Genomic DNA, 26,299 nt, shown 5'->3' on the forward strand with positions numbered 1-26,299 from the left:
TTTAATACATAAAAAAGTGGAGGGTAGCTCAGTATTTGTCACACCAAAACCTCCCTACAGTCCATTGGAGAAAAAGCAAAACCAGAACACTTCATTAACATTTTGTAATTAGGAAATTTGTAGTATTTGGAAGGATTCAGTCATGACACTTAACATGACAGCAACTTATTATTAAGTGAATGATGCAGTAGATTGGAGCAGGTAACTGATCCCTCTATGTGTTACACTCCTGACCTTTAATTAGATATGATATGTCATTTAATTGCCCTATCATGTTTTCCTAGTTTGTACCAAACTATTTCTCTTTTTACAATACTGAAAAAGCTGGTCAAAGACTATAATAAAGGGATTTGATTTGATCCCAGCAATCCTTGAAGTGAATGGACAGCCCACACTACACAGTGTTTCTTCTCCCCACAAAGCAACAGCAAAGCAATCCAGATACGTGATAATTCAGTCAGTTCAGTTTCAGTTCAGTTTCAGTTTATTTCATTTATATGCCACCCTTTTCCCCCGAAGGGGACTCAGGGCGGCTCACAACTCAACTAGGGAAGGGGAATACGGACAAAAGAAATTAAAAAAAAAAACAAAGCATAACAATACATAATTTAAAAACATACAACAGTCATACCATTCGAGACGGGGGCAAGAGCTCTTTAGCTGCAGGCCTGTTGGAACAGCCAGGTTTTAAGGGCCTTGTGGAAGGCCTGGAGGGTGGTGAGGGTTCGAATCTCCACGGGGAGTTCGTTCCAGAGGGTCGGAGCAGCCACAGAGAAGGCTCTCCTCCGAGTAGTCGCCAGTCGACACTGGCCGGCGGATGGAATTCGGAGGAGGCCTAATCTGTGGGATCTGATCGGTCTAGTGGAGGTAATTGGCAAGAACTATTGTTTTGGGCGGGGGGAGACAAGAAATTATATCCCCTTCCCTTGATAACTTTACTTAAAGTTCTTCTTTGTCAGAAGCAGTTTTGGTTTGTAGCTTCTGTTGTTTACGATTGTGTTTGGAGGCCCGATGATAATCTTGAGTCTGGAGTCCATTTGGACAGACTTTTCATTCTACGCTTCTTACAACTTAACAATTGTCAAAACATGTCCAGTGGTCTAAATCAACAAGAGAAACTCATAAGGTGCTTTTTTCTGCAAAACGCAACTGGACTGGGGAGGGGATTGGGGGTGGGGAATGGAAGGATTGTATTTCTTTGCGTCATCTGGTCATTAACACTATCTCTGAGAGCTGTTGAGGCCACTTGGGCAGAGTGGGAGAGAGAGGGAGTAATAAGACACCACTTATCACCTGTCCACAATGCAGCTCTTGCAGCAGTTCCTAAAAGATTCCACAGACAATGGCACCCTGATTCAGGTGACCTTGAGGGCCCAGATGAACTCCCAAGTGGCCTCAACAGCTCTCAGAGAGAGTGCTAATGATCAGATGACCACAAAGAAAAACAATCCTTCCATTCTCTCTCCCCCATCCTATAAGAATCTGTCCTTCCATTCCATCCCCCCACCATCAGAACTGATGAAGCTTCTTGAATGAGAAGCAAAATGTTTTCTTCTTCTTCCTCAAAGAAAAAAAAGCAGTCGAGCTGCTTTTTGAAGAAAAAGAAGCACCTTTGCGACAACTATAACCTGAATGATTGAAAATCCACAGACATTCAGCAAAAGGAAAGTACGGTAGCTGACTAAACACAGACAATTTGACTCAATGTTCTGATTGTTTTCTAATTTATTTCTGGAAGAAAAGTACAATTCTAACAACTAAACATGTACATTTATAACTAGATGGAGTGGTATTTACACAGTTCCATTCTTGCAATGGAATTGTAAGAATTATGTACTCTGGTTTAAGCCTTGATTTGACCTATTTTTGACGTTCCTTCCCTGCATTAGTTGCCCCTTGGCCTGACAAAACCACAGCTAATCACAAATGGGAGATTTGAGATCTAGATCTTCAAGCAGATAGAACCAGAGTTCGAAACATCCCTCCTTGAACTATCCCCAGAGGCCAACTGGAGGAAAGGACAATGGTTAGAAATCTTAATTGTTCTTCTGAGCAGGCGGTCACTGCTTTCCTGCTATGGGACCAACTTTCAGCCATTTCCAAAAGGGTTGCCAAATTTCTAAAAATAGCCATGGATTGTAAAAGTCATGTGGTGCCTCTTTCGCACTACTTGTTGTTTCAGGTTTTCCTGAACAAGTTTATTGTTGATTTATGTTTGATCTATCATTGTATTGTTATATTTTTTTATATTGATCTTATAAATAAATAAAACAATAATAACGGTAATAATGGTGTTTTAAACCATACATTGTTTTGTGTTGTTTTTAATTTTGTCTGTATCCCCCTTTCCCTGGTTTGAATTGTGAGCCGCCCTGAGTCCCCTTCAGGGGAAAAGGGCAGCATATAAATAAAATCAACAACAACAAATAAAATCAACAACAAAACAATAATAACAAGAGATTAATGCCATTGTATTTGAGTTTATCTATGAAAGCATTATTATTATATTCTGGGGGAAAGTGGTAGGTTATATTTCCCAACCGGGTTAAATTATATCATAGTATAGCAATAACAATAGCACGTAGACTTAGATACTGTTTCATAGTGCTTTACATCACTCTCTAAGTGGTTTACAGGATCAGCATATTGCTGCCAACAGTCTGGGTCCTCGTATTATGACCATGGAAGGCTGAGTAAATCTTAAGCCGGTCAGGTTTGAATTCTTGGCAGTAGATAGTTAGCCTGAAATACTGATGAGAGAATAAACGGGGAACTCATCAAATTTGCAGATGACACTAAGATGGCAGGAGTAGCCAACATGCCAGAAGATAGGCTTAAGATACAGAAGGATCTTGACAAACTTGAACATTGAGCACTATCTAATAAAATGAAATTCAATGGTGAAAAGTAAGGTTCTACATTTAGGCAACAAAAACTAAATGCACAGATACAGTATATGGTAGGTGGTACCTTGCTCAATAGTAGTGAGAGGGATCTTGGAATCCTAGTGGACAACCATTTAAATATGAGCCAGCAGTGTGCAGCAGCTGCCAAAAAAGCCAACACTGTTCTAGGCTACATAAACAGAGGGATAGAATCAAGATCATGTGAAGTGTTAATGCCACTGTATAATGCCTTGGTAAGGCCACACTCGGAATACTGCATTCAGTTTTGGTCACCACGATGTGGAAAAGATGTGGAGACTCTAGAAAGAGTGCAGAGAAGAGCAACAAAGATGATTAGGGGACTGGAGACTAAACATATGAAGAACGGTTGCAGGAACTGGGTATGTGTAGTTTAATGAAAGGAAGGACTAGGGGAGACATGATAGTAGTGTTCCAATATCTCAGGGGTTGCCACAAAGAAGAGGGAGTCAAACTATTCTCCAAGGCACCTGAGGGCAGAACAAGAAGCAATGGGTGGAAACTAATCAAGGAGAGAAGCAACTTAGTACTGAGGAGAAATTTCCTGACAGAACAATTAATCAGTGGAACAACTTGCCTCCAGAAGTTGTGAATGCCCCAAGACTGGAAGTCTTTAAGAAGATGTTGGATAGCCATTTGTCTGAAACAGTATAGGGTTTCCTGCCTAGGCAGGGGGTTGGACTAGAAGACCTCCAAGGTCCCTTCCAACTCTGCTATTGTATATTGTAAAAAATATGATTTTACCGCATTAGATGTGTGAATGCAAATTGTTAGAGGCAAAGTCTCAGTGGCAGTAGGAGCTATACGTTTACATATTTTAACCTCCACATGGGCATCTTGCCTTTGGCATTTTAGGAAGAATCTTTTAAAGCAGAGCTTCCTTCCTTGACAGATGTACTATAAATCATGTGACAATTCAGAAGGAAGGCATGGGTAGAGGGGAGGGGGAAGAACATGTTTTGACCCTGCACCTGGATTCTTGTGCAATCCAGCTTTAGTACTTCTGCATTTTTCAATATTCTTTCTTCTTTTACTGGCATCTAGACAAGTCTTCCACCTTGGGCAATTCAGTTGGATTGCAACTCTTCCTTTTTTCTCCCCTCTTCGCATTAATGGACAGTTTCTGTTCCTCACCAGAACACAATCTGATTGGCATATTAACAGAAAATATGTGGCTGCCCTTCCGCATTAGGAATATCTTCTTCTGAATGCTCCTATTCTGATATATCTCTTGGGATTTACCAAGAAATTTCTATAAGTAACCATTCTTTTCCTGGGCAATGTATGTACCACCTCTGTGTTCTTACACTTACTGTGTTCTTACAGTTACTGCTAGGTGACCAAATCCTCCATGTAACCAAGAAGCCAAAACCTACTAAAATATGTTTCTTTACTATCAAAAAACTAGGTTGTAATACCTTCTCTTGTTTTATCTTACACAGTTTTCCACATTCACCCCATGCTTTTATCATATGACAAAAACAGGTTTTCTTAATTATTAGTGACAGTCTCCATATTGCTCTTGACGAAGTCCTTAACTTCAGAATCCCTCTTCTTGCTTCAACTGTAAATGTAAACATTCAAAGTTATGATCTGGTTCTGGGTGAGAACGTTCTGTGTTTATTAAGCAAAAGAATGAAGAAACTTGACAACTGCTGTTGGAAGTTGGAGCTTTTAACCCTTTATATCTAAGTTACATTTTGATCTTATACCTAATGAAAGCTGTTGGAACAGTCAGGGCACTTTTAAAAATGGAGAGGGGTAGGAATAATCTGTTTTGCAACACGATATTATGTGCTCTAAGTAACTGAACTTTTAAGATTGAAAAATTAGATATATATACCAAACATGTGGAGCAAGTAAGTGCTTTATTGCAGTTTTATTGCAGGTCATAAATTTAATTAGTGATACAAACACAACCAAACCCATATTGTGAGACAAAGTAATACATTCTAAAATCTTCAGCAGGAAAGTATAAAATGGTTAAGTCTGCCTTATGCTTATCTATTGTTTTACTGTAGTGCCATATTTGTAAATAAAGACCAATAACAAGTCATGGCCAAGGAAATTCCCTACCTCTTGTCTACATTTCCCAAGCAATAAGATGATATATATACATGGGTCTCCAGGACAAAGATAAAGATAAGAAATTATGAATCACTAAGCAACCCATAAAAATACATGATAGATATTTCCCCCAGTGTATACTAAGACTGGTTCTCATAAATGCAAAATAATTTTTGCTTCGAAATCATGCCTCTTAGAGATGTGCTCATTTTGAAATTATGCTGAAAATGCACTTCAGACTTTGTTAATGTGTGAGAAAACCACCTCCCTGTTATATACAAAGAAGAGCAATCCTTTTACACAACTCTGAAAATAATTGGTGGCGCTGCTTTAATAGCCACATGATGTATAACTTTAACAAGTAGACTATTTAAAGTTTTCAGCTTGTTCAGAAACCTGCAAAAAGCTGGGCTTTTTAATGATTGTCATAGCCATGCATATTTCTTCAACGTCTGGTGTATTTAAGATTTATTTTCATGATGTGTGCATTCCTCATTGGCATTGTTTTGAATCAGAATTTGATTAACAATTTTGAGAACCAGTTATTACTGACTAGACTGAGAGGAAATCTATGTAGACATAGCTTCAGGACCATAAATCTTGACAACTGATGCAATGATTTTAAGTTTTGTGCAATGTTAGATGGGCATTGTTCCCTGATTCGATCAGAGCAGGCCCATCAATATACTTAATGAGAAACTACTCTGGTAGCAATGCCTTAGTTAGTCTGAAAATGAATTTATTTTCATGTTTATCTTTAGTTGTTTGAAAACTTACGTGTGCTCCTTCCAGTAATGAATCATACTTACCATCCTACTTCTTTTTTGAAAGAACTCGTATAGATTCTCAGTAGCCTGTTGAAGCATGATGAGTTCCTGGGGGATAGTGCAACATTCCCCAACCTATCCAATTGCTGTGTGCCATTCAAAATTGCCTTTGTGAGAAGGGCAGCTATAAAATTTGTTAAACAAACAACAAACATACCTACGCCCTCCAGATGTGTTAAGATCAGAACTCCCATGGTAATAGCTATGCTGGCTTAGAATGTAAGAGCCATTCACGTTCACTTAATATGAAAGTTGGCTCTTCTAATATTTTTTCTTAAAACAGAACAGTTGGGTCTTACAATTCATTGGGCATTAGGTAGTCAATATTTGTGGTAATTGGGCAATCACCACCTGCATTTGCAATACCTCTATAGGTTTCTGAAATCAAGTGAAAAATGCTCTCTATAATGCTGAACTGCTACAATATTTTTGCAGGTTTCAGATAAGAGGAGAGAAGAAAAAGTTGCTTAATTTTCCAGGCTGTTCACAATAGGCATGTGGCTAAGAATTGATTTTTTAATAAAGCATTCCTTTATTTTTAACTGGGGGTGGGTACCAAGGATTGTTTAAAGCCCGTTAGACAAAAGCAACAAAAAAGTGGGATTTAAAGTTCTTCAAAATGCTGTTGATAATTACTTAATCATAATGGTTACCGTTTTCTTCATCCACTCACAATCTTCAGGCAGGTATTTTCAGTTCACCACAAAAGTCTACAAAGTTTTTGTGTAGTAAACTGAGTAAACACAAGATTTGAAAACATACATCTGACTGAAGACTTTAACAAGAAAGCTTGCCACATTGCTACATATTTCTAATTGAAACAGTATTCAACTTGATGTCTTTGTTGCCAGCTGACTGCACAAGAAGTGTGTGCAATGACCAACACAGGACCATTGAAAACTGTAAGAATGTTTCATATCACCGATACCAAAACTCTGAGCAAACTCATACCTTGTTTTTATTTAAGCCTCTTTCCCTTCAAAAATGCAACTCAACATTTCAAAATGGGGAGAAAAAAGAACGCACCGGGAACCTCTGTGTTTCACTTTAATATACATTGTGTGACTTTGATACAGAGGAAACTGTTTGGCAGAAACCATCATATTTCATATTGCCCTGAGAATCCTTTGTTTGGCTTATTTAAGGGAAGGTGAAATTATTGGAATTCTGACTTGGTTCATTCCAGCATCCTCATGAATTAAGCAGATTGTTCAGGGGTGTCAAACTTGTATCATCACATCATCGTCACATGATGTATTGTGACTTTTTTCCCCTTTGCTAACTCGAGGTAGGTGGGTGTGGCCAGCGTGTAACACATCTGGCCCGCAGGCCCCGAGTTTGATACCCCAAAGATAGTGGGTTCCCATGTTTTATATCACCATTCTGAATTATGATGTTAAGGGGCAGCACCACAATAGTAAATGAATGTGAGATTGCTGCTGACCTAATATTAGCTTTGTCCTCAACATATGCATATTATAACAAACAAAAGATAAACTTGAGCGATTCTCCAAAGATATGTGGCATGTTTAATACTTCAGAATTACTCTTTCATGTAAAATTCCTAATTACTGTTCCAGGTATTTACTCTACACTCTATATACCTGTTTTTTTTACTTGGTGGTGAGGGAAAAATAGAACATTGGGTAGATCCTGGGAGATTGTGAATATAGGATTTTGGTCTCATCTTCCTAGAGCTATTAGTGTTCTAAATAAAAGTTTGTTTGCCTGAATCATTGTTTCACATCCTCTGAAAGATGGCCCCTCCAGTTACTGAGTAAAGCTGAAAAGTGATTTTGTAATTTCCGCTGCTATTGTTCAATGTATAATTGTTTCTGTTGCAACATCTCTCTCTCTCTCTCTCTCTCTCTCTCTCTCTCTCTCTCTCTCTCTCTCTCTCTCCCACCCTCCCTCTCTCTTTATATATGTGTATAAATATCTATAAAAGAGAGAGGTGGGGTTGGGTGGGAATGGAGAGAGGATTTTGGCAGGATGTGTGGATTGATTCCCTCCCCCTTTAATAGTGAGAAAAGCTAATTCCTACCCACTTACCCCCTAGTGCTGTGGAATCCAGATCATTGTCCTTTCTGAACATAGGCCAGCAGTTCTGACTATAATACAGAAAAGAAAAGCAGCCAAAAATAAAGCCGCCTCACTGTTTTTGTCTAAAAGTCAGAAGTGTGTTTGTAGTTCTAGTAGTTTCCTAGATTTTTAAAAGTCAGTACTGTTAGTTGGCCTCTAAGAGGCTGGTGCACCAAAAGACTGGGCATGGTTGATATCTAAAGTCAGGTTCATGTGAAACTAGAGATGAAGGCAAATATACGTGACCCAGGATAATATTGTGGGATCCTATCTGGGACAGTACTGTATAGTATAAATCTTTATTACAGTCAAAGACCAGTAACACCAGGATCCTATCTGGGTTGGTCCCTGTGACCAGAGGCTTAGTCTTCTGAGCTTTCATATTCATGTTGGAGCCCATCCTCAGCGAAATTCTCTGTAGCAGAACGCATATAGCTATTCAAATTATTTTTCAGTAATATATTTGCAACAGAGGAACAATTTGTCCTCTTGGTTTGGGTAGGAAATGGATACACACTTCCTACTTAACCGTATTTGTTGAGATGGGAAGCACCTCCCTTGGAAATGCCATACTGTGCAATGTTTTCACAGCACTGTACACACCTAAATCTGCAAAATGCTCAAGGGTGCAACTAGACCTTCTTCTGCATGGCTGCTCTGAATTTACCGTCACTTCTCACCTGCTCTGAATTCACTTCCAGTGACAATACTGATATCTGATTCTTTTAACTCTGTACCTTTGTATCCCCCATTTAAGGTTATTTAAATTATTGGACACAATGCATTGTTGAAATAATTTTTGTGCACTTGCACTTGTGGTACATCCTTCAATGTCTCTAATGCATCCAAGCAAAAAATATGCCCGTTTGAATTCTGGCTCAACAACCAGAAAACCAAGTAGGGATTTTCACTGATTAATTGTTCTCATTGTCAGAACATTTCTCCTTAGTTTTTGGTTGGATCTTTCCTTGATATGTCCATCTGTTACTTCTTGTCCTGCCTTCAAGTGCTTTGGAGAATGGGCCCCTCTTCCCTCTGACAGCTCCTCAAATATTATCATGTCACCCCTAGTCCTTCTCTTTGTTAGACTAAACATATTCAGTTCCTGCAAACTGTTCATCTCATATGTTTTAGCCTCCAGCCCCTAATCATATTTGTTGCTCTTCTCTGTACTCTTTCTAGAGTCTTAGCATCTTTTTTGTAACATGATAACCAAAATTGCAATATTTTAGGAGGGCAGGTCCTCTTGAAGAAATCCATACCTGATGCCACTAAAAGTCAATACCAATGGTAAATAGTCAAAATTCAATGAAATGGTTTCTTTTTCAGAATGACATGGAATAAGTTAATATATTGTTATTCTTTAGTCCTCCCAAAAGTTTTTTTAAGAATATGTAATACATTTAGAATATATGACCAATATAATTCTTGTACCTGAAATTTGTGAAAGAATATAGAAGTTTGCCTTAGCTTGTTCAAACCATCAGTTTTTAAAATTATGAGTATATTAGTAGATAAAACAATAAGTTTTGAAGAAGTAGAAACCGTTGGTAGTTATGCTATGTCAGAAAATAAAAGAGCATATTGCTCTAAAGGAAAACCATTTATGCAATGACTCTTCCTGTTTTTTTTCCTGTTTTGTTCAGCTCTTTTTTTAAAAGCTAGAACATGTAGAAAAGTCTTTTTTTTCATATTCCAAAGTTTTAATGGTTATAATATTAGATAAATGATCATTCTAGTAGTTTATTTTTTAATGTTTTTGTTATATATTTTCCTTTATAATACATCACATTTTCAATTTTATAATTAGTCCATCTCTTTCCGTCTCTTTCCTTCTCCTTCCCTCCCTTTCCTTCTCCCCTCCCTACTTCCCTCTCTTCCCTTTTCCTCTCCTCTCTCCTCCCCTCTCCTTCCCTTTCTCTTCTCCTACCCCCTCCCTCTCTTCTGTCTCCTTCCTTCTCCTCTTCCCCAAGCCTTTCTCCCCTCTTCTCCTCCACTCCACTTCCCTCTCTCCCTTCATCTCTCCACTTCTCTTTCCTTCCATCTTTTTCTTTTCATTGTTGTATATAAATTTCTATTTGTCATGTAGAAAAGCCTTAAGTCAAGAAAACATAGCTCCATTTTATTATCATATTGATACTTTTTTTAGTTCTGAATTTATTTTTGTTGACTTACTTTACTGACAGAATTAAGAGATCCTATATTTCTTAGAGGGCCTTCATGTCTATTACTAATTGCTTCATATATGTGTGGGGTGTTCGTGTGTATAATTCAAGTTATAAGTGTATATACCAAGTCATATATTGACATTTAATAAATGTACTAAATTTGATAATTTTATGAGTAAATGTTAGGAATAAGCAGAACTATCCACAATGCATCTAATGTTCTTAGTGCAACAAAGAGAATTTAAATGAGTAAAGAATAATATGGGAAAAAATGACTACTTCAATCCTTTTTAGTGTATTTCAGGAAACAAATGAGAAAAGAAAATGTTGTATCTCTAACCCTGAACTCCGCTTCAGTTCAAGGCAATAATTCCTAACTTTGAGTCACCAGTGTTAAAGACTGATTTGATTTGATTTATATCTTGGATTCCTTCCTTGAACTCAAGGTTATACAAACAGAATTCTCTTCTGCATTTTCCCCCAAGTCAGTTGTGTTGTGACATTGGTGGGATTGACAGTGATTGATCCAAGGCTGCCCACTGTGTTCTATGGATGAAGCTGACCTTGAAACTCCCCAGCTAGTCCTGTACTTAATTTACCAGGTTGGTTATCAATTGCTGTTATATCTGACCATTTGCCACATTGGCTGGAGAGGACAGGATGTCATTCAACAGAATCTAGAGATGAAAGACAGTACTTAAAGACTCATGTTTGTTAGCAATAGCAATAGCAGTTAGACTTATATACTGCTTCATAGGGCTTTCAGCCCTCTCTAAGCGGTTTACAGAGTTAGAATATCGCCCCCACAGTCTGGGTCCTCATTTCACCCACCTCGGAAGGATGGAAGGCTGAGTCAACCTTGAGCTGGTGAGATTAGAACCACTGAACTGCAGATAACAGTCAGCTGAAGTGGCCTGCAGTACTGCACCCTAACCACTGCGCCACCTCGGCTCTAACTTACCCAACTTGTATCTCTGTCTCTTGATAATGCAGTAATTTACAATTCATAAATGGAAAATCAGAACAGTCTCTTTGTAAAGGTGGCATATTGAGTGAGTAGGTTTTAAAAACACATTTGTGTCAGTGTCTTATTTTAAGTACAAATTACTGAGTTTGCGGACAAGTGATCAATATAATGTATTTCTACTTGGCACAGAAGAGGAAGTCATGTCTGACCAGAGCGACTATCAAATCTAATCATGCAGGAAATTCATTAGATCATTTCAATAAGCTGAACATTTTCATCCCTTTCTGAGTTCAGATTTAGAAGAAGCCAGGTTGCACCCCAAACACAGCATAAGGCTTCTTCTCTCACCATTTCCAGCAAGTTCAGTCTCAAAGGAAGCTTTTCCTAAGAGTTCTCTGAAAGCAAACTTTGTAAACCACAGAAAGGAAAGAGCCACATCTCTTATAAGAGGCTCACAGTTTCTCACAAGTGAAAGTTTGTTAATAGCAGCTCACCAAATTGTTCAGTTCACAGGACAGCCTTCTGCTAAGGTGAGCTGTGCCAGAGAGGCAGGCAAATCTTGAGCAATTTGCAGCTAAATTCTCACAGATATCCTTTCTCTTACATTTGCTAAAAATATACGGTTACTTTTTTAAATAAAACTTTGTTAAGTTTCAAAAGAAATTAAAATACAAAAGAATTATATTTAACCTGCATACTAGTAGCATAACTGAGTCTTTGACTGTGAGTATATATGTAGGTACCAAAGTACCACCAAAAACACAGAAATCCCATAATATATGAATGAAGTCTTTATACAGGACTCCGTGCAAACAGAAAAACAAACAGTGAGGATGAAACATGATTCCTGAACACAGAATTAATACTTGGTGTTTGGGAGTGTCCAGGATTGAAAGCTGACTGGGAAAGGGAATGGCTTTGGGTATCCTGGAAGGTGGCAGGACTGAAGAGAACTCTGAAGATGAACACTCAATGTTATAACATAATCCTGCAGTTGTCACTTGTTTACATATGTATGGATGCGCCTTGTTTGAGTGTCTTGACTCTTCAATTGAACAGAATAGTTCATTACTACTTTATTTTTTTATTTTTCAATATTTACTAATTACATTTGGATAGCGACCAGGGGAGGGTTCCTGCCAGTTCTAACCTCTTCTATAGAAGAGGTTCCACAAATGTACAGTGCCATTTAGAACCGATTCCAGCTCTCGCCCCCCGTCGATCCGTACATCAAGATGAAGAGCGAGAGGAGGAATTCTGGGACTTGAAGTCCACAGGTCTTAAAGCTGTCAAGTTTGAACACTTCTGGGGTTTTTTTTCTCTAAAGGGTTAAGGGCGGAAGGGTCTTGTAACTTAACAGCTTTAAGACTTGCGTGCTTCAAATGTCAGAGTTTCTGAGCCAACATTTTGGTTGCTAAGCAACCAAGTGAATTATTAAGTGAGTTTCACCACATTTTACTAGTTGGCCATGCACACCCAGTCACATGGCTGGCAAGCCGGTCACATGGCTGGCAAGCCACTCCCACCCGGTCACATGGCCGGCGAGCCACTCCCAGAATGCAGGCCACACCTACAGAAGAGGTTCTAAAAAAATTTGAAACCCACCACTGATAGCAACCCATTTTACCAAAAGAGACTTGGGGCAACACACAACAGATAAAATTCACAAATATAAAAATGACATAGATTTTTTAAAAATGTAAAAAGAGATTTGCATTAAGCAAGAAAATCAGATAAAAAACCAAGTACAATAAAGGTTCTCTCATTCCTAAAAAAAAGGAGGGGACGGTAGTTGTTTTAATAACTTTCCATCTGAAATGAAAGGAAGTTTGCTTCCTGATAGAGGCTAGCACAGAACAAGCCAAGGCGTGCATGAGAACATTGCAATGGTTGAGTCTTGCTTCATGGAATGAGTTTTTTAAAAGTATGCCTATAACAATGAAAAATCCATACATAAAGATAGTTCACCAGGTGAAAGATTTCATTTCTTTATATATCCAGAGAAAGAGAAAGAGAAAGAGAGGGGGGGTAGAGAGAGATAATTTTTCAATGTAGTAAAATTATACAAAAATAGAAGTAAATCAAAAGTCAAATATAAAAAGGAAATAAGAAAGAAAAGAAAGCATACAACTATGCCTTTTGTTTTCTATCAAGTAATTGTCATCTTTAATTTCTCCCCATCCTCTTCACCCTTTTTGAAATCATGAATTCAATCTTTTTTTACTTTCAGCAAAAAGTCCACATAAGATTTGTAATCTTTCACTACATTGCCATTTTTTCCCCTCTGACTGGTGAAAGTTTCCATTTCTGCTCTAGCTGTTGTCCATCATACTCCATATGTTATGAAACCATTTCCATACTGCAGTGAACAGATGGAAGATGAAGAAATGTAATATATTTGTAAATCCTTTAGAAAGCATACTGAGAATAACCTTTGAGCGTTGTACTTTGCTCTGAGGGCAAGATGTATCACATAAGTTTGTTGACTTAATATATAACTTCAGTTATCTGTGTTTCTAGTTTTCACCCTTTCACAAATTTAGAAATAGTGATAGAAACATTCTACTGCTAGACAATCAGAATAACTGAATTGAATTCACGATCAGGCAGCAAAGTTTCTGTCACGGTAAATGTTCTTACGCAGGGACGTGCACTCACTAGAGGCAGGGGAGGCGGGGCCTCACCAGTCTCCTCAGGAAAGGAAGGAATTTTAAAGATTTTTTTTAAATAATTAAGGCCGAGCTAGTTGCTACCAGACTTCAACTCACAGTGATTTGGAGTGTATATAGTGTTTAAGTATAGGAGGAGGCCAGAGAACTCGGGGCCTCCTTTGCATAAGGATTTTTTGGCAGCATTCTGCTCCCTCTTCCAAGCCCCGAGTGGCCAGCCTTTTGCCTCCATGGCTCTCACTCCAGCCTTGTCCGGGCTCCTCCTCGGCAGGCCTGCCGGAGCTCTGGGACAAAAAGCGGCGGGAGCGGAATGCTGTCCTCTATTGCCGGAAAGTCCGGGGAGGGAAGCGGGGCTGGCCCGTTTCCTCATGGGACTGCTGGGAGAGGGAACCGGGGCTCGTGGAGACTCGCTCGTAGCCGGCTTCTCTGGAGCGGAGGGTGGGGGCGATAGAAGCGGAGCGGATCATCTTGCCGCTGCGGGCCTGGCTTGCGGAGTGCCAAAAGGGGAGGGGGCCTCTTGGAACACCCCCCCACCCCTCTTCGCCTTTCGCTTCCACGGCTCTCACTCCAACCTGCTGCCGGGGGGGGGGGGGGTTGCCTCACCAGCCAGAAGCTTCACCGCACGTCACTGTTCATACGGTTTCTTTTTCCTCTCGATTCCCATTCCACAAATGATCTCCTTTTGCTCTCTAGTTACTGCTTTAGAAATAACTGGGAAATTAGAATTATGAAATATGTTATAATTAGCAGGCATTAAAAGGCATGTACTATTAACTATTAACATATTTGATTTTGCCCTCTGTTATCTGGCAAATAAGATTTGTTGCAAATATGAGTTTGGAAAATATAAGGGATGAGTAAACAAGTAACGGAGTAATGGGGTAGGACAGTGATGGTTAACCTTTTCTGGATCAAGTGGCCAAAACATGCACCTGAACCCCTAAAATGCAATTTGTGTGCAACCCCTTCACATGCATCTTGCACCCTGTGCATGTGTGTGGGGCTCTCCCACAAGCGCCCCACTCCCATGCATTCATGCGTGCACATCACATGCCCCCGTGCATGCATGTGCATCCCACACATGAGACCCACCCCCAAACATGCACACATACCCCCCTCCACGTGACCCCACACACACATGCATGGCAGAGACCCAATGACAAGCTGGCTGGTGGGAGGCATTGCACACATGTGCAGTGGAGCTGAACTGACTTGACTTACTTGACTTAAGTCTTTAGCGTGGGTACGGCATCGCCAATCCCTTCGCTGTAGAGTCGCATGCATCCCGGAACGGGATCCATGATTCTAGGCTAAGTACTACTTGAGCTCGCCGGGCCCAAGAGTCGACAGAGCCCCTTCTGTTGGAAACGGTGGGCACCTCGAGAAGGCAGGGGTTGTCTTGATAATGAGAGGCTGTATTTTCGCGTCAATTATCCTTGCCCACCAGCAATGGTGGGCAAGCTGAACTGGGACAACAGAGAGGGCGCTGCGTGCTACCTGTGGCACGCGTACCATAGGGTTGCCATTATGGGGTAGGGTGTCAGAAGACAGAGTTGAGAATGAACACAAAACATAAATGTCTCTCTGTCTTGTGAGTTTTGTTGCTTGACTCAACAGCTGCTTTCTTCCCCTGCAGAGTATCAATCCATTTACTGTCCAGGGACAGGATTCTGCAATATTTTTTCATACCAAACACCATCTTGATCTTTGTGTGACATGGTTCAAAATTAGTGGATTCAGATAGACTGAAAAATACATTTGTTTCATTTTATTTACCTTTTGATACATCAAAATAACTTTGGGAAGTCCCTAAGTGTTAACTGCTGACTCATGAGGATTGGAGTTTCAGGCGGTATATGCTGTTATCAGCTTGTATAATCTCTTCATAAAAGTGCTAGCAAGAGTTGCTTAAAAGGAAAGCGAAACTGACAAAAGGTCAAGATTTGTTTAATCTCTTGTTAAGAATATGAATCTGTTGTTTTTTTTCCTGGCTTAACAAAAGACGATTTTGAAAAACTGATTTAGGATGCTATCTGAGCACAGTTCCTACAGTCATGCCAACATATAATCCAGAAAAGGTGTTGTACAGTATTTGGACGGTTATCAATAAGGTTAGGTCCTTATTATAGTGGTTCTCTTATAGTTGGTGCCTAACCAGTATCATTGGGATCTTTTTAAAAAAAGAAAGCCAGTTGCCTTGGGACAACCACAACCTGGATGATTGAGAATCTCCCTATACACTAGGAGAGTGGTGGCTAAACTTTTTGTTGTTGCTTGCCAAAAGCGTGCACTCCAGAAGTCGTATTCAGCAGGTTCTGACCAGTTCTGGAGAACCTGTAGTGGAAATTTTTAGTAGTTAAATACCATCTCTGACAGGCTCCATCCCCATCTACTCTCTGCCTCCTGAGTCCCAGCTGATCGGAAGAAAATGGGGATTTTGCATTAACTTTCCCCTGCCACGCCCATCAAGTCACACCCACCATGCCATGCTTATAGAACCGGTAGTAAAAAAAAATGAATTCTACCACTGGTGCATGTGTTGATAATGCAATGCACGTATGACACACACACACTCCATGTGCATGTGTGAGCAACCCCCGATGGTCCCCCTGCATGCACACTTATTTCCTGCATGCGCTCTGCCCCCCCCATGCATGCACAGCACAGACCCAAAAACCAGCTGGCTGGCAGAAGGCACACATGCATGTGCATGAAGCTGAGCTGGGGTGACTGCTCTTGTGCCTTCAGAGATGACTCTGCGTGCTACCTGTGGCATGCGTGCCATAGGTTCGCCATCACGGTAATGGGATCTTAGTTCATTTCCTCCAGTTGGAAACTCTTGTACTTCTTAATATGACTTGTCATTTGGTGGTAGTTCTGTGATGAGTAGAACTGTGCTCTGCTACTCCAAGCCAATAGTTCTGCACCTTGTGGCGAGAGAGAGCAGATCTTTCTACCATTTGGTGCACACAGTTTCCTGTACTAAGTTCCACACAGTAAGCCTGAGTATTTCCCGGTGCTTTCTAATCTTTTGTTTTGCTAGCGCAAACTACACTTCTCTAAAAAGGAGTTACAATAACATTTTAAAAAGAAAATAACATTATTTGCTTTTCTCTCTCTCCCCACCTTGCCCTTCCCTTTTTAGAAAGAGATGAGATGATGCAAGGGTACAAACTCGGCTTCTGCCTCCAAAATGCAGTTTATTAAACAGCACTAGAAAATCATAGTAGCCAACATATTCCTGGATTTCCAATGTTGTCCTCACTCAAGCACACCTTGAATGTTTATGTTGGACACAAATGCCATTATAAACTATCTGTGAAGATATTATAAACAGAAATCTAAAAAGAGAAGGCAATAATGTAGACAACAAGCCCTTAGAATTTTCCAGTGAAGCTCATTCAGGCCACAACACTCGTCACCCGATGTGGGCTTTGCAGAAGATTCGGGATGGAAAGTACCGCCACGTCTCTTCAAGTAAAGAGAGAGTTATATATTACATTTAGAGTATTAGACAAAGATGGGGAGCATATGGTCTTGTGCTGTACTTAAGTAGATTGATTACGTTTATTCAGTAAGGCTGTTACTATCTTAGCTATTCATCTGTTTGTATATGTGTACCTCTGTTTATCACAAAAAGCTTGTCCTAAGTATCTCTTTTTGTCAACTGGAGAAAAACTGTTTGTGGATGATGTGTGTAATCAGTGAGTGATTGTTCCTATGTCTTGGCAGATTACCTGGATACCGACCTGGGAAATGAGGCAGTCTAGAGAAACTCAACCAGGACTTTATGCATTGCCCTCTCTTGCTTGGCACATTCCTCATTTCTGCAAATAGAATAGAATAGAATAGAATTCTTTATTGGCCAAGTGTGATTGGACGCACAAGGAATTTGTCTTTGGTGTATATGCTCTCCATGTACATAAAGAGAATAAAATACATTCATCAAGAACAAAAAGATACAACATTTAGTGATAGTCAAGGTTACTAATAAGCTATCAAATCATATTAGGAAACAAATGAAAACAATATAAATTGAAAGATACAAGTAAAATGGTTATAATAATATGTTGGAAGAGATAGATACTAGGAAGGAAGATAATAATAATAATAATAATAATAATAATAATAATAATAATAGTAGTAGTAGTAGTATTTTGGCCAATTAAGAGTGATAGCCTTGGGAACTGGGTTCAGATGATCAAGGAAGCAGAACCAGATATCATTGTCTAAGTTGTATAGGAGGACCAATGCTGTTCAGGACTGTTTTCAAAAAGCTTTCAGAACTGATGTTAAAACTTTATAGAGACTGCTGGGCTTTGCCTGGCTTAGTTGACCATATTCAAATCAGTAATGAGATCTAGTTCAGTTTTCCTCTAACCTATTTCCCCAAAAATAAAGACCTCTTCGGATAATAAGTCCAATCAGGCTTTTGAGCACATGCTCTAAAATAAGCCCTCCCCTGAAAATAATCCCTCCCCAAAAATATTGCAACACAGTAGCAGCCATGAGGTTACCATGCTTGCTACCTCCTGTACCTCAAAAATAATAAGACCTCTCTGAAAATAAGGCCAAGCACTTATTTCAGGGGTCAAAAGAAAATAAGACCCTGTTTTATTTTCAGGGAAACAAACTTATCAACTTTAAGACTTGAGGACTTCATTTTCCAGAATTCACCAGCCAGCATGGGTGGCTGAAGAATTCTGGGAGTTGATGTCTGCAAGGCTTAAAGTTGCCAGGTTTGGAGAACCGTGCTCTGAGAATCTGATATCCTGTATCAGTCTCTAGCTAATCGAGACAGCAGCATTTGGAAAACAGTGTCCTAAAAGAGTTCATTTGTCCATTTTTGGTTAAGAAATGAAGTGCCAGATGTAGAAGAGGTAAAGTATTAGAGTCTGTCTGATAGAGACCCAAGTTTGCTTAATTTAAACTACTTCAGTATTTGTCACCCTTCAAATCAACTCAAGCTACCTAAAGAAGTTTATAAAAAGAGAATTACTCCATATAACTTGAAGAGCTCTACATTTTCAGCTTACATTTACAATATTTGGACAACAGGTGATAATCATTTTGTCCATATATCTTTGATCCATCCTGCTTTAAGTTGTTAAAATACTCCGAGCCATTACATTACCACCATTTGCTCCACAGCGCCACTTCCTACTTTGGATGTTCTGATAGGCTTTGAACAACCTGCCCATTTATGAATTGTTTACAATTGTTTAAACTGGAGAGACATCCAGTTTAATCTTAAGGTTCACATATAATGCCTGCTGGTAAATGAGCTGCAAACATTCTTACATATACAAATGTAAGTACATCTAAGTACATATGCAGATTTGAATACATGCAACTTTTAACTGCTTAGCAACTTGGTCAGAAACTTAATGTAGGAATCTGTCTCATCCTATAAGATACTCAACTATGGTTTAGACTATGTTCCACATGTGCAAAAATGGTAATTTATAATATCATACCAATGGCTTTGACAAAAAGATGCATTTACCTTTTCCCTGTAATCCCTCAACATGATAGTTGCTTAGTGATGGGTTTCAGATGGAGCTGCCTTCAGATTTAATAAAATAATATTTGATTGCTGCCTTGTTTGTGTAGTTAATTTGATTAATTCCCATAATTGCATATATGTTTTGACCTTTCATGACACATTTTAGTATGTTCTCATGTACCAATTACACCAGGGTTATTATTTAATACAATAATCACAACCCAAAATTGTTCTTGTCACACAATGTTCCTTTTGCTTATATATTACAGGCCATAAACAGAGAGTCCGGAGCCTTAGCTGCTGCCAAAGTTATTGAGACCAAAAGTGAAGATGAGCTTGAAGATTATATTGTGGAAATAGAGATTCTTGCTACTTGTGATCACCCACACATTGTAAAACTGCTAGGATCCTTTTATTATGACAGCAAACTATGGGTAAGAGGACTCTATAATGCAGCACTCTTTTTTTCCAGGTCATTATATTTATTCAAGAATGTTAACATCTTGTGAGTGTACAAGATTGTGCACAAGCAGGTATTTGCCAATTATGTGTAGCTTGGTCTTCTTGAAGCTATTTATTGAATAGGCAAAGGTAAAGGTTCCCCTCGCACCTATGTGCTAGTCAATCCCAATTCTAGGGGGTGGTGCTCATCTCTGTTTCAAGCCAAAGAGCCAGCGCTGTCCGAAGACATCTCCATGGTCATGAGGCACACGGAATGCTGTTACCTTCCCACCAAAGGTGATTCCCATTTTTCTACTTACATTTTTACATGCTTTCGAACTGCTAGGTTGGCAGAAGCTGGGAAAAATAATGCTGGTACAAGCTGGGAAAAATTAATGGGAGCTTACTCAGTTACGCGGTGCTAGGGATTTGAACCGCCAAACTGCCGACTTTGCTGATTGACAAGCTCAGCATCTTAGCCACAAGCTCACCATCTTAGCCACTTAGCCACTGAGTCCCCCTTGGGGGAAAAGGGCGGCATACAAATGAAATGAAATGAAATAAACAAACCATTATATGAATACCTTCAAATAATATTTTGCTTATGACATTTTTTCCATAAATACGGCTAAAGTTGTTATGTGGAGTTCATATTTGCTTGTGGTCCTGCTCCATACCATTAATCTGAATTTGCACTGAGACAGACCTTCCTTTTGTACATCTAGTGTTTCAGAGCCTCCTATTCTTACAAATCTCTATAGAACAACCAGAAATGTATCTTTTTTGATAGCTGAACTTTACTTTATTCAAAGGGATGAAACTCTGGTGGGCTCAGACTTTGAATTGTTAACCAGATTGTAAGTTCTGACTAAATGCTCAAGATCAAAATGTTCTCAAGATCTTTAGCTTACAACAAGGATCATCCTTCACAGGTTAGTAGTTGGGACTTTCTAATTGGATGATTGTTCAATCAACAGAAGTTTCTTCTTTTGAACTTTATTGCAGCAAAATGTTCAGTGAAATTTCTAGTACACAGAAGACAGATTCTACATTGCAACAGGAACCTTGGCAACTAGGATAAGAACAAAATCAATCTTCTGTAACAGTTATTTGTTTAAAAGCACTAAATTGCACTCTTCTTAAGTAGAGAAAAGTTGCAAGATATGTCAAGGCAAGAAACCTCCCAAGTTCACATGAATATAACTGAAAATAAAATTTGGAGATTTGGGGTGGGAGTTAGTCATATGGGGCTTTGGGGAGGAAGACATTTAACAGCAGGAATGAAGTGGGCTCTTTGGAAAGACTAATGATTCACAAACCATCCACCCTCATTTGACCACCTTCCATTTCGATTCTGAAAACTTTTTGTTAGAAAGAACTTCAACATGTTTAAACAAATGCTCTGTTGTTCTGGATTTCTTTAACGCGGTAACGTTTAGCATGTTTCTCCTTTCTCTAAAATGACTGACATTCTGAGCTGGGGTGCAGTTGGGAGTTCATTTTCATTTCATTTCATTTTGCTTTATTTGTATGCCGCCCTTTTCCCTGAAAGGGACTCAGGGCGGCTCACAACTCAAGGGAGGGGAAAAACAGACAAGTTACAAAATATAAAAACCATACACAATTAAAAAGCACAACAATCATACCATTCGAAGTGGGGCTGCAAGTCTTTAGCCCCAGGCCTGTCGGAACAGCCAGGTTTTAAGGGCTATGCGGAAGGCCTGGAGGGTGGTGAGGGTACGAATCTCCACGGGGAGTTCGTTCCAAAGGGTCGGAGCAGCCACAGAGAAGGCCCTCCTCCGGGTAGTCGCCAGTTGACACTGGCCGGCTGATGGAATTCGGAGGAGGCCTAGTCTGTGGGATCTTATTGGTCTAGTGGAGGTAATTGGCAGTAGGCGGTCTCTCAAGTACCCAGATCCAATACCATGAAGGGCTTTGTAGGTGACAACTAGCACCTTGAAGCGTACCCGGAGATCAACAGGCAGCCAGTGCAGCTCGCGGAGGATAGGTGTTACGTGGGTGAATCGAGGCGCACCCACGATCGCTCGCGCGGCTGCATTCTGGACAAGCTGAAGTCGCCGAATACTCTTCAAGGGCAGCCCCATGTAGAGCACGTTGCAGTACTCCAGCCTAGAGGTCACAAGGGCACGAGTGACTGTTGTGAGAGCCTCCCGGTTCAGGTAGGGACGCAACTGGTGCACCAGGCGAACCTGGGCAAATGCCCCCTGGTCACAGCTGACAAATGGTGTTCAAAAGTCAGCTGTGGGTCCAGGAGGACTCCCAAGTTGCGGACCCTATCTGAGGGGCGTACTATTTGACCCCCCAGCCTGAGAGATGGAACACTTGGCCAATTAGTAGGAGGGAAGCACAGCAGCCACTCGGTCTTATCTGGATTGAGTACAAGCTTGTTAACCCCCATCCAGTCCCTAACAGCCTCAAGGCCCTGGCTCATCACGTCCATCGCTTCATTGAGTTGGCACGGGGCGGACAGATACAGCTGTGTATCGTCCGCATACTGGTGGTATTTTATCCCGTGCCGTCGAATGATCTCACCCAGCGGTTTCATGTAGATATTAAAGAGGAGGGGGGACAGGACCGAACCCTGCGGCACCCCATACGTTAGGGGCCTAGGGGTCGATCTCTGCCCTCCGACTAACACCGACTGCGACCTGTCCGAGAGGTAAGAGGAGAACCACCGTAAGACAGTGCCTCCCACCCCCACCTCCCGCAGTCGTCGCAGAAGGATACCATGGTCGATGGTATCGAAAGCTGCGGAGAGGTCAAGGAGTACTAGGATGGAGGCATGACCTCCATCCCTGGCTCTCCAGAGATCATCGAGTTGTCTAAAAGCTAAAGATAATGGAGCAGAGACACGCAAATTCTTGTTCACTCAATTTTTTATTAGTTGTGTTTTTTTTTCTTGCTCCTAACCGGGGACTATCCTTGTCCAATGGTTTCCATATTTTGAGTCCTATGCTATCTCTGTGAGCTGCTTTTGCTCAGTTTTGAACCAGATTTCCATTTTTGAAGATTTTTCTGATGTATTTTTATTTTGTCATAACTTGTTAGGTTTAATATATCTTCCCTGGTCCAAAAAACTCTTTATTATAATATCCATCATATCCAGTGATTGAAATTCTTGAGCTCTATTTCTTTTTCAGTTATTTTAGCTGCCTTGCTTGAAATCATTTCACGCATAACCCTCTCTAGTGCTGTTTCTCTGCAGGTATGAATATTTCACCATAGTACGGAAATCCTAACAGAGTGTTTTTTAAAGTCAATATGCATCCTAACTGTGATGTTCATATTGCAGCTTTCCCTCTAAAAAGATTAGTATTGTACATGAATACAAGTTCCAGCTGCCATCACTTACACAATTTAAATTGAATTAAATACCTCGGTGGAAGTGGAATATATGTGATCATCGCTTATAGTTTCACAACCTTGGCAACTTTAAGATGGGTGGACTTCAACAAGCACCAACTGGGGAATTCCGGGGGTTGAAATCCACCCATTTAAAAGTTGCTGTGATTATGAACGAGTTGGAGTCCCAATAACAGACAAATGGACAACATCCCCTATTGGATTTTCTGCAACTGTTTCTCCTGTGTCAGGTTTAGTTTACAGAAGTGGAACTTCAGGAACTGAAAGGCTAAAGTGCAGGCATGCGCTAAGAAGGGAGGGACTTTTCAGTTCTGTGGAGTTTTCCAAATGTCTCTAAATGATTTTTGAAAAGTTCAAAAAGGCAACTAAGCTTGACACACAAGTTCTGCCATGTGTCTCATGAGCCCAAAGCTTCAATCCTCTATGATATGTTTGATTAATACGAACTGTTTTAAAAGAAACTGATTAAATTAGTGAATTATTAAAATTAAAATACTCAATTTGTTGTTTAAAATATTTTTCTGGATTGAAGTGGATATCCATTCTGTGTAGGCATCCCTCAGTTTAGAAATGTATTTGCAATATAATAAAATAATGAACCCTCAGTTAAGATGTTGATTGCCAAATGAAGGTTCAAAGAAACACAGTTTATACGCAAATAATAATTAAAATGTTAAAGCAGCCTCCCCAAAGGTGATGTCATAAATGAATACTATACAGATAGTCCTCATTTAGCAACCATAATTGGGACAAGCAACTTGATCATTGAGTAAAGTAACTGCTTTGAAGTGAAACCATGACCGGCATTATGGTCTTCCTTCAGCTTTGCTTTACAGACCTGCATTGATCACAGTTACTTTTTCATCACTGTCATATCTGTGAACTATTACTGTCTGATCACTAAATGAAAACTACCTATACCACCCTCCCTACATCAATATTATGAATAATAAGTTCAACACTATAACCGACAATGCTATATTCCTGCATTTATTTATTGCAATAAAGGAAGAAAGCGACATTTGGAAGGGGTTTAAATTAGTCCTCAAGGCTGAGTAATTTTATTAGCTGAACTCACCCGAAAACATATGAGTTGGCCAGAATTAAAAGTATGAACTGTTGGTCCTTCATACCATAGTTTGGAACTACTGCAGTGGCAAACATGGTTTAGGACAAAGTTTGTGTCATTAGATATTGAAGATGGTTTATATATGTTTGGAAACCCAGATGGATATAATCTTCAGATTTAGACTGCAGTGCTAGATGTATTATTTTCTATTTTTTTCCCCATCCACCTGGGACTGTTTCCACATTCTCTTCCGCCTATAACCTGCTACTTGGGCTCAAGGGGTGACATTCCTAGTTTGCTGTATTTCCTAGTGTTATTGTGTTTGTTTGTTCAGTAAAAATAAGGCATTATGCTTTACATGCTGGTGAATGGTACTCTTGTATTGCAGAAGAATGATAGCAAAATGGAAGCAATCTGTTTCCCCAGGGAGTTAGCTATTTAAATTCCACCTACTGAATACTTGCATGCCAGACAAGCTGTTGACATTTAACTTCCCCCACCCCCCAATTAGAATGTCTTTAGATTCTCTGAAGTTACCCAAAAAGTGTGATGGTTTTATGAGATCACACAGATGCCTAGAAAGTGTGGGGAAGGCATTTGACATTTCTGCCAGACTCAGTTCCTGTTCAGTGACAATAAGGCAGGGATTAGTGACCCAGAGCAGTGGAAAAAAGATCTCCTCCCTGTTTACGCTATCAATCACATTAGACATGGGAACTTTTACAGTCAGATAGTCGGGCATTGCCAGGCATTTGAAAGATACAAGACAGAAGTCTAACAGTAAATTCTGGAAATAACAAAATGTGTTCAGAGTTGCTGCTCAATTCCTCCCCTTTCCCTACAAATACACCTAGAGATCTCCAGGTTTTGGAAACTTAAAAAATTAAGACTGCCCATCTCTCAAATAGCTATTGCATTTCACATATAAATGCAGAGACGGGGGGGGGGGGGAGGAGAAAAACACAGTCTCCTAGAGACAATTTAGGACCCAGAAATAGTGGGGCACAAAGATTCAGAGGAAGAAAACAAAATAGTAATCTTCTCTGAAGGTAGTTATCATTCTTTCCTCTTTCCCTTTACTCTTCCTCTCACCAGCATTTAAACTGCTTTCTAAATCCTTTTTGGAGATCATATTTCCTTTCAGCCTCTTTTCAGATGCTCCATCACAAAATAGGAAAAATAGAATAGCTTTCACCTCTGTAGTGTGTAATGAGAAGATCAAGTCTTTCCCATTTCTCTTATGGGACAGATCATTGACCACAGATGAGTTTGCAGAATTGTTACAGCAGGGCTTGTCAAACTCGCAGCCCACGGGCCGGATGCCTCACATGTTAGCCACACCCATGTCTGGTTTAGTGAAGGGAGGGAATCGTGATAGGTCACGTGACACTGCCATGACGACGCGAGTTTGACATGCCTGTTACAGGATCAGTCCATTTCGATTTTAGAGAGCGTAGTTCTACATCCACTCTTTCAAACCAAAATCTTCCTGATCTTTTTACTTTATACTTCCCCTGCCAAACTGCATTTCATCTTTGTTTTTAATAAGCACTTTGTACCAGAAAAGCAGATTGTCTTCTGTTGTATGAAACCATTATTTTCTTTCTTTTTTTTTGTCTCTCTCTCAAGTGCCAGTGTTGTGGAAAAAGACCACACATGGCAACAAATTATGAGTGGGGTTATCTTAGTGTAGGCCACACAGTAGATTCTTGTCATTGTTATACCAATTCATCTTGTGGGCGACCCACTCTTTGGGGAACAGGTTGTAAGGATAGTAGACACCAAAACTATTATAGTCCCTTCACCTAACTCCAAGTCTTCCCCACAGGTAATTTCTTTGTCTCTAGAAAGTATGACCACTAGGAAGGGTGTCAAACTCAAGGCCCATGGGCCAGATCTAGCCCATAGGGTGGTTAAATCTGGCTTGCAGAGCCACCCTGGAAACAGCAAAGGACCGGCCCATGGTGCCTCTGCCAGCAAAAACAGAGCTCGAAAGGGCCACACATAGCTCTCCTGACTCCATTTTCACTGGCAATGGATTGCAGGAGGCTATCGCAGCCAAAAAAGGAGCTTGGGACGGCTGCAAGCAGCCCTCACGAGCTCCATTTTTGCTTGCAGAGGCTATCACAACCAAAACCGGAGCTAGGCAGAGTGCTCATGACAAGCTGGCCACACACACCCAGCCCCCTCAAAGT

At 40.1% G+C, this 26,299-nt stretch overlaps 1 protein-coding gene across 1 annotated transcript in view; it reads left to right on the top strand.

Annotated features, from left to right (window-relative positions):
- STK10 (serine/threonine kinase 10) overlaps positions 1-26,299 on the top strand; it is a 97,044-nt gene that overhangs the window by 10,959 nt on the left and 59,786 nt on the right. Inside the window, exon 2 of the mRNA XM_032209331.1 lies at positions 19,480-19,644. Within this exon, the coding sequence (XP_032065222.1) occupies positions 19,480-19,644 (165 nt within the window). The remainder of the gene's footprint in view (positions 1-19,479; positions 19,645-26,299) is intronic.

This window comes from Thamnophis elegans, chromosome 2, assembly GCF_009769535.1.
Source record: "Thamnophis elegans isolate rThaEle1 chromosome 2, rThaEle1.pri, whole genome shotgun sequence".
Classification (NCBI taxonomy): Eukaryota; Metazoa; Chordata; class Lepidosauria; order Squamata; family Colubridae; genus Thamnophis; species Thamnophis elegans.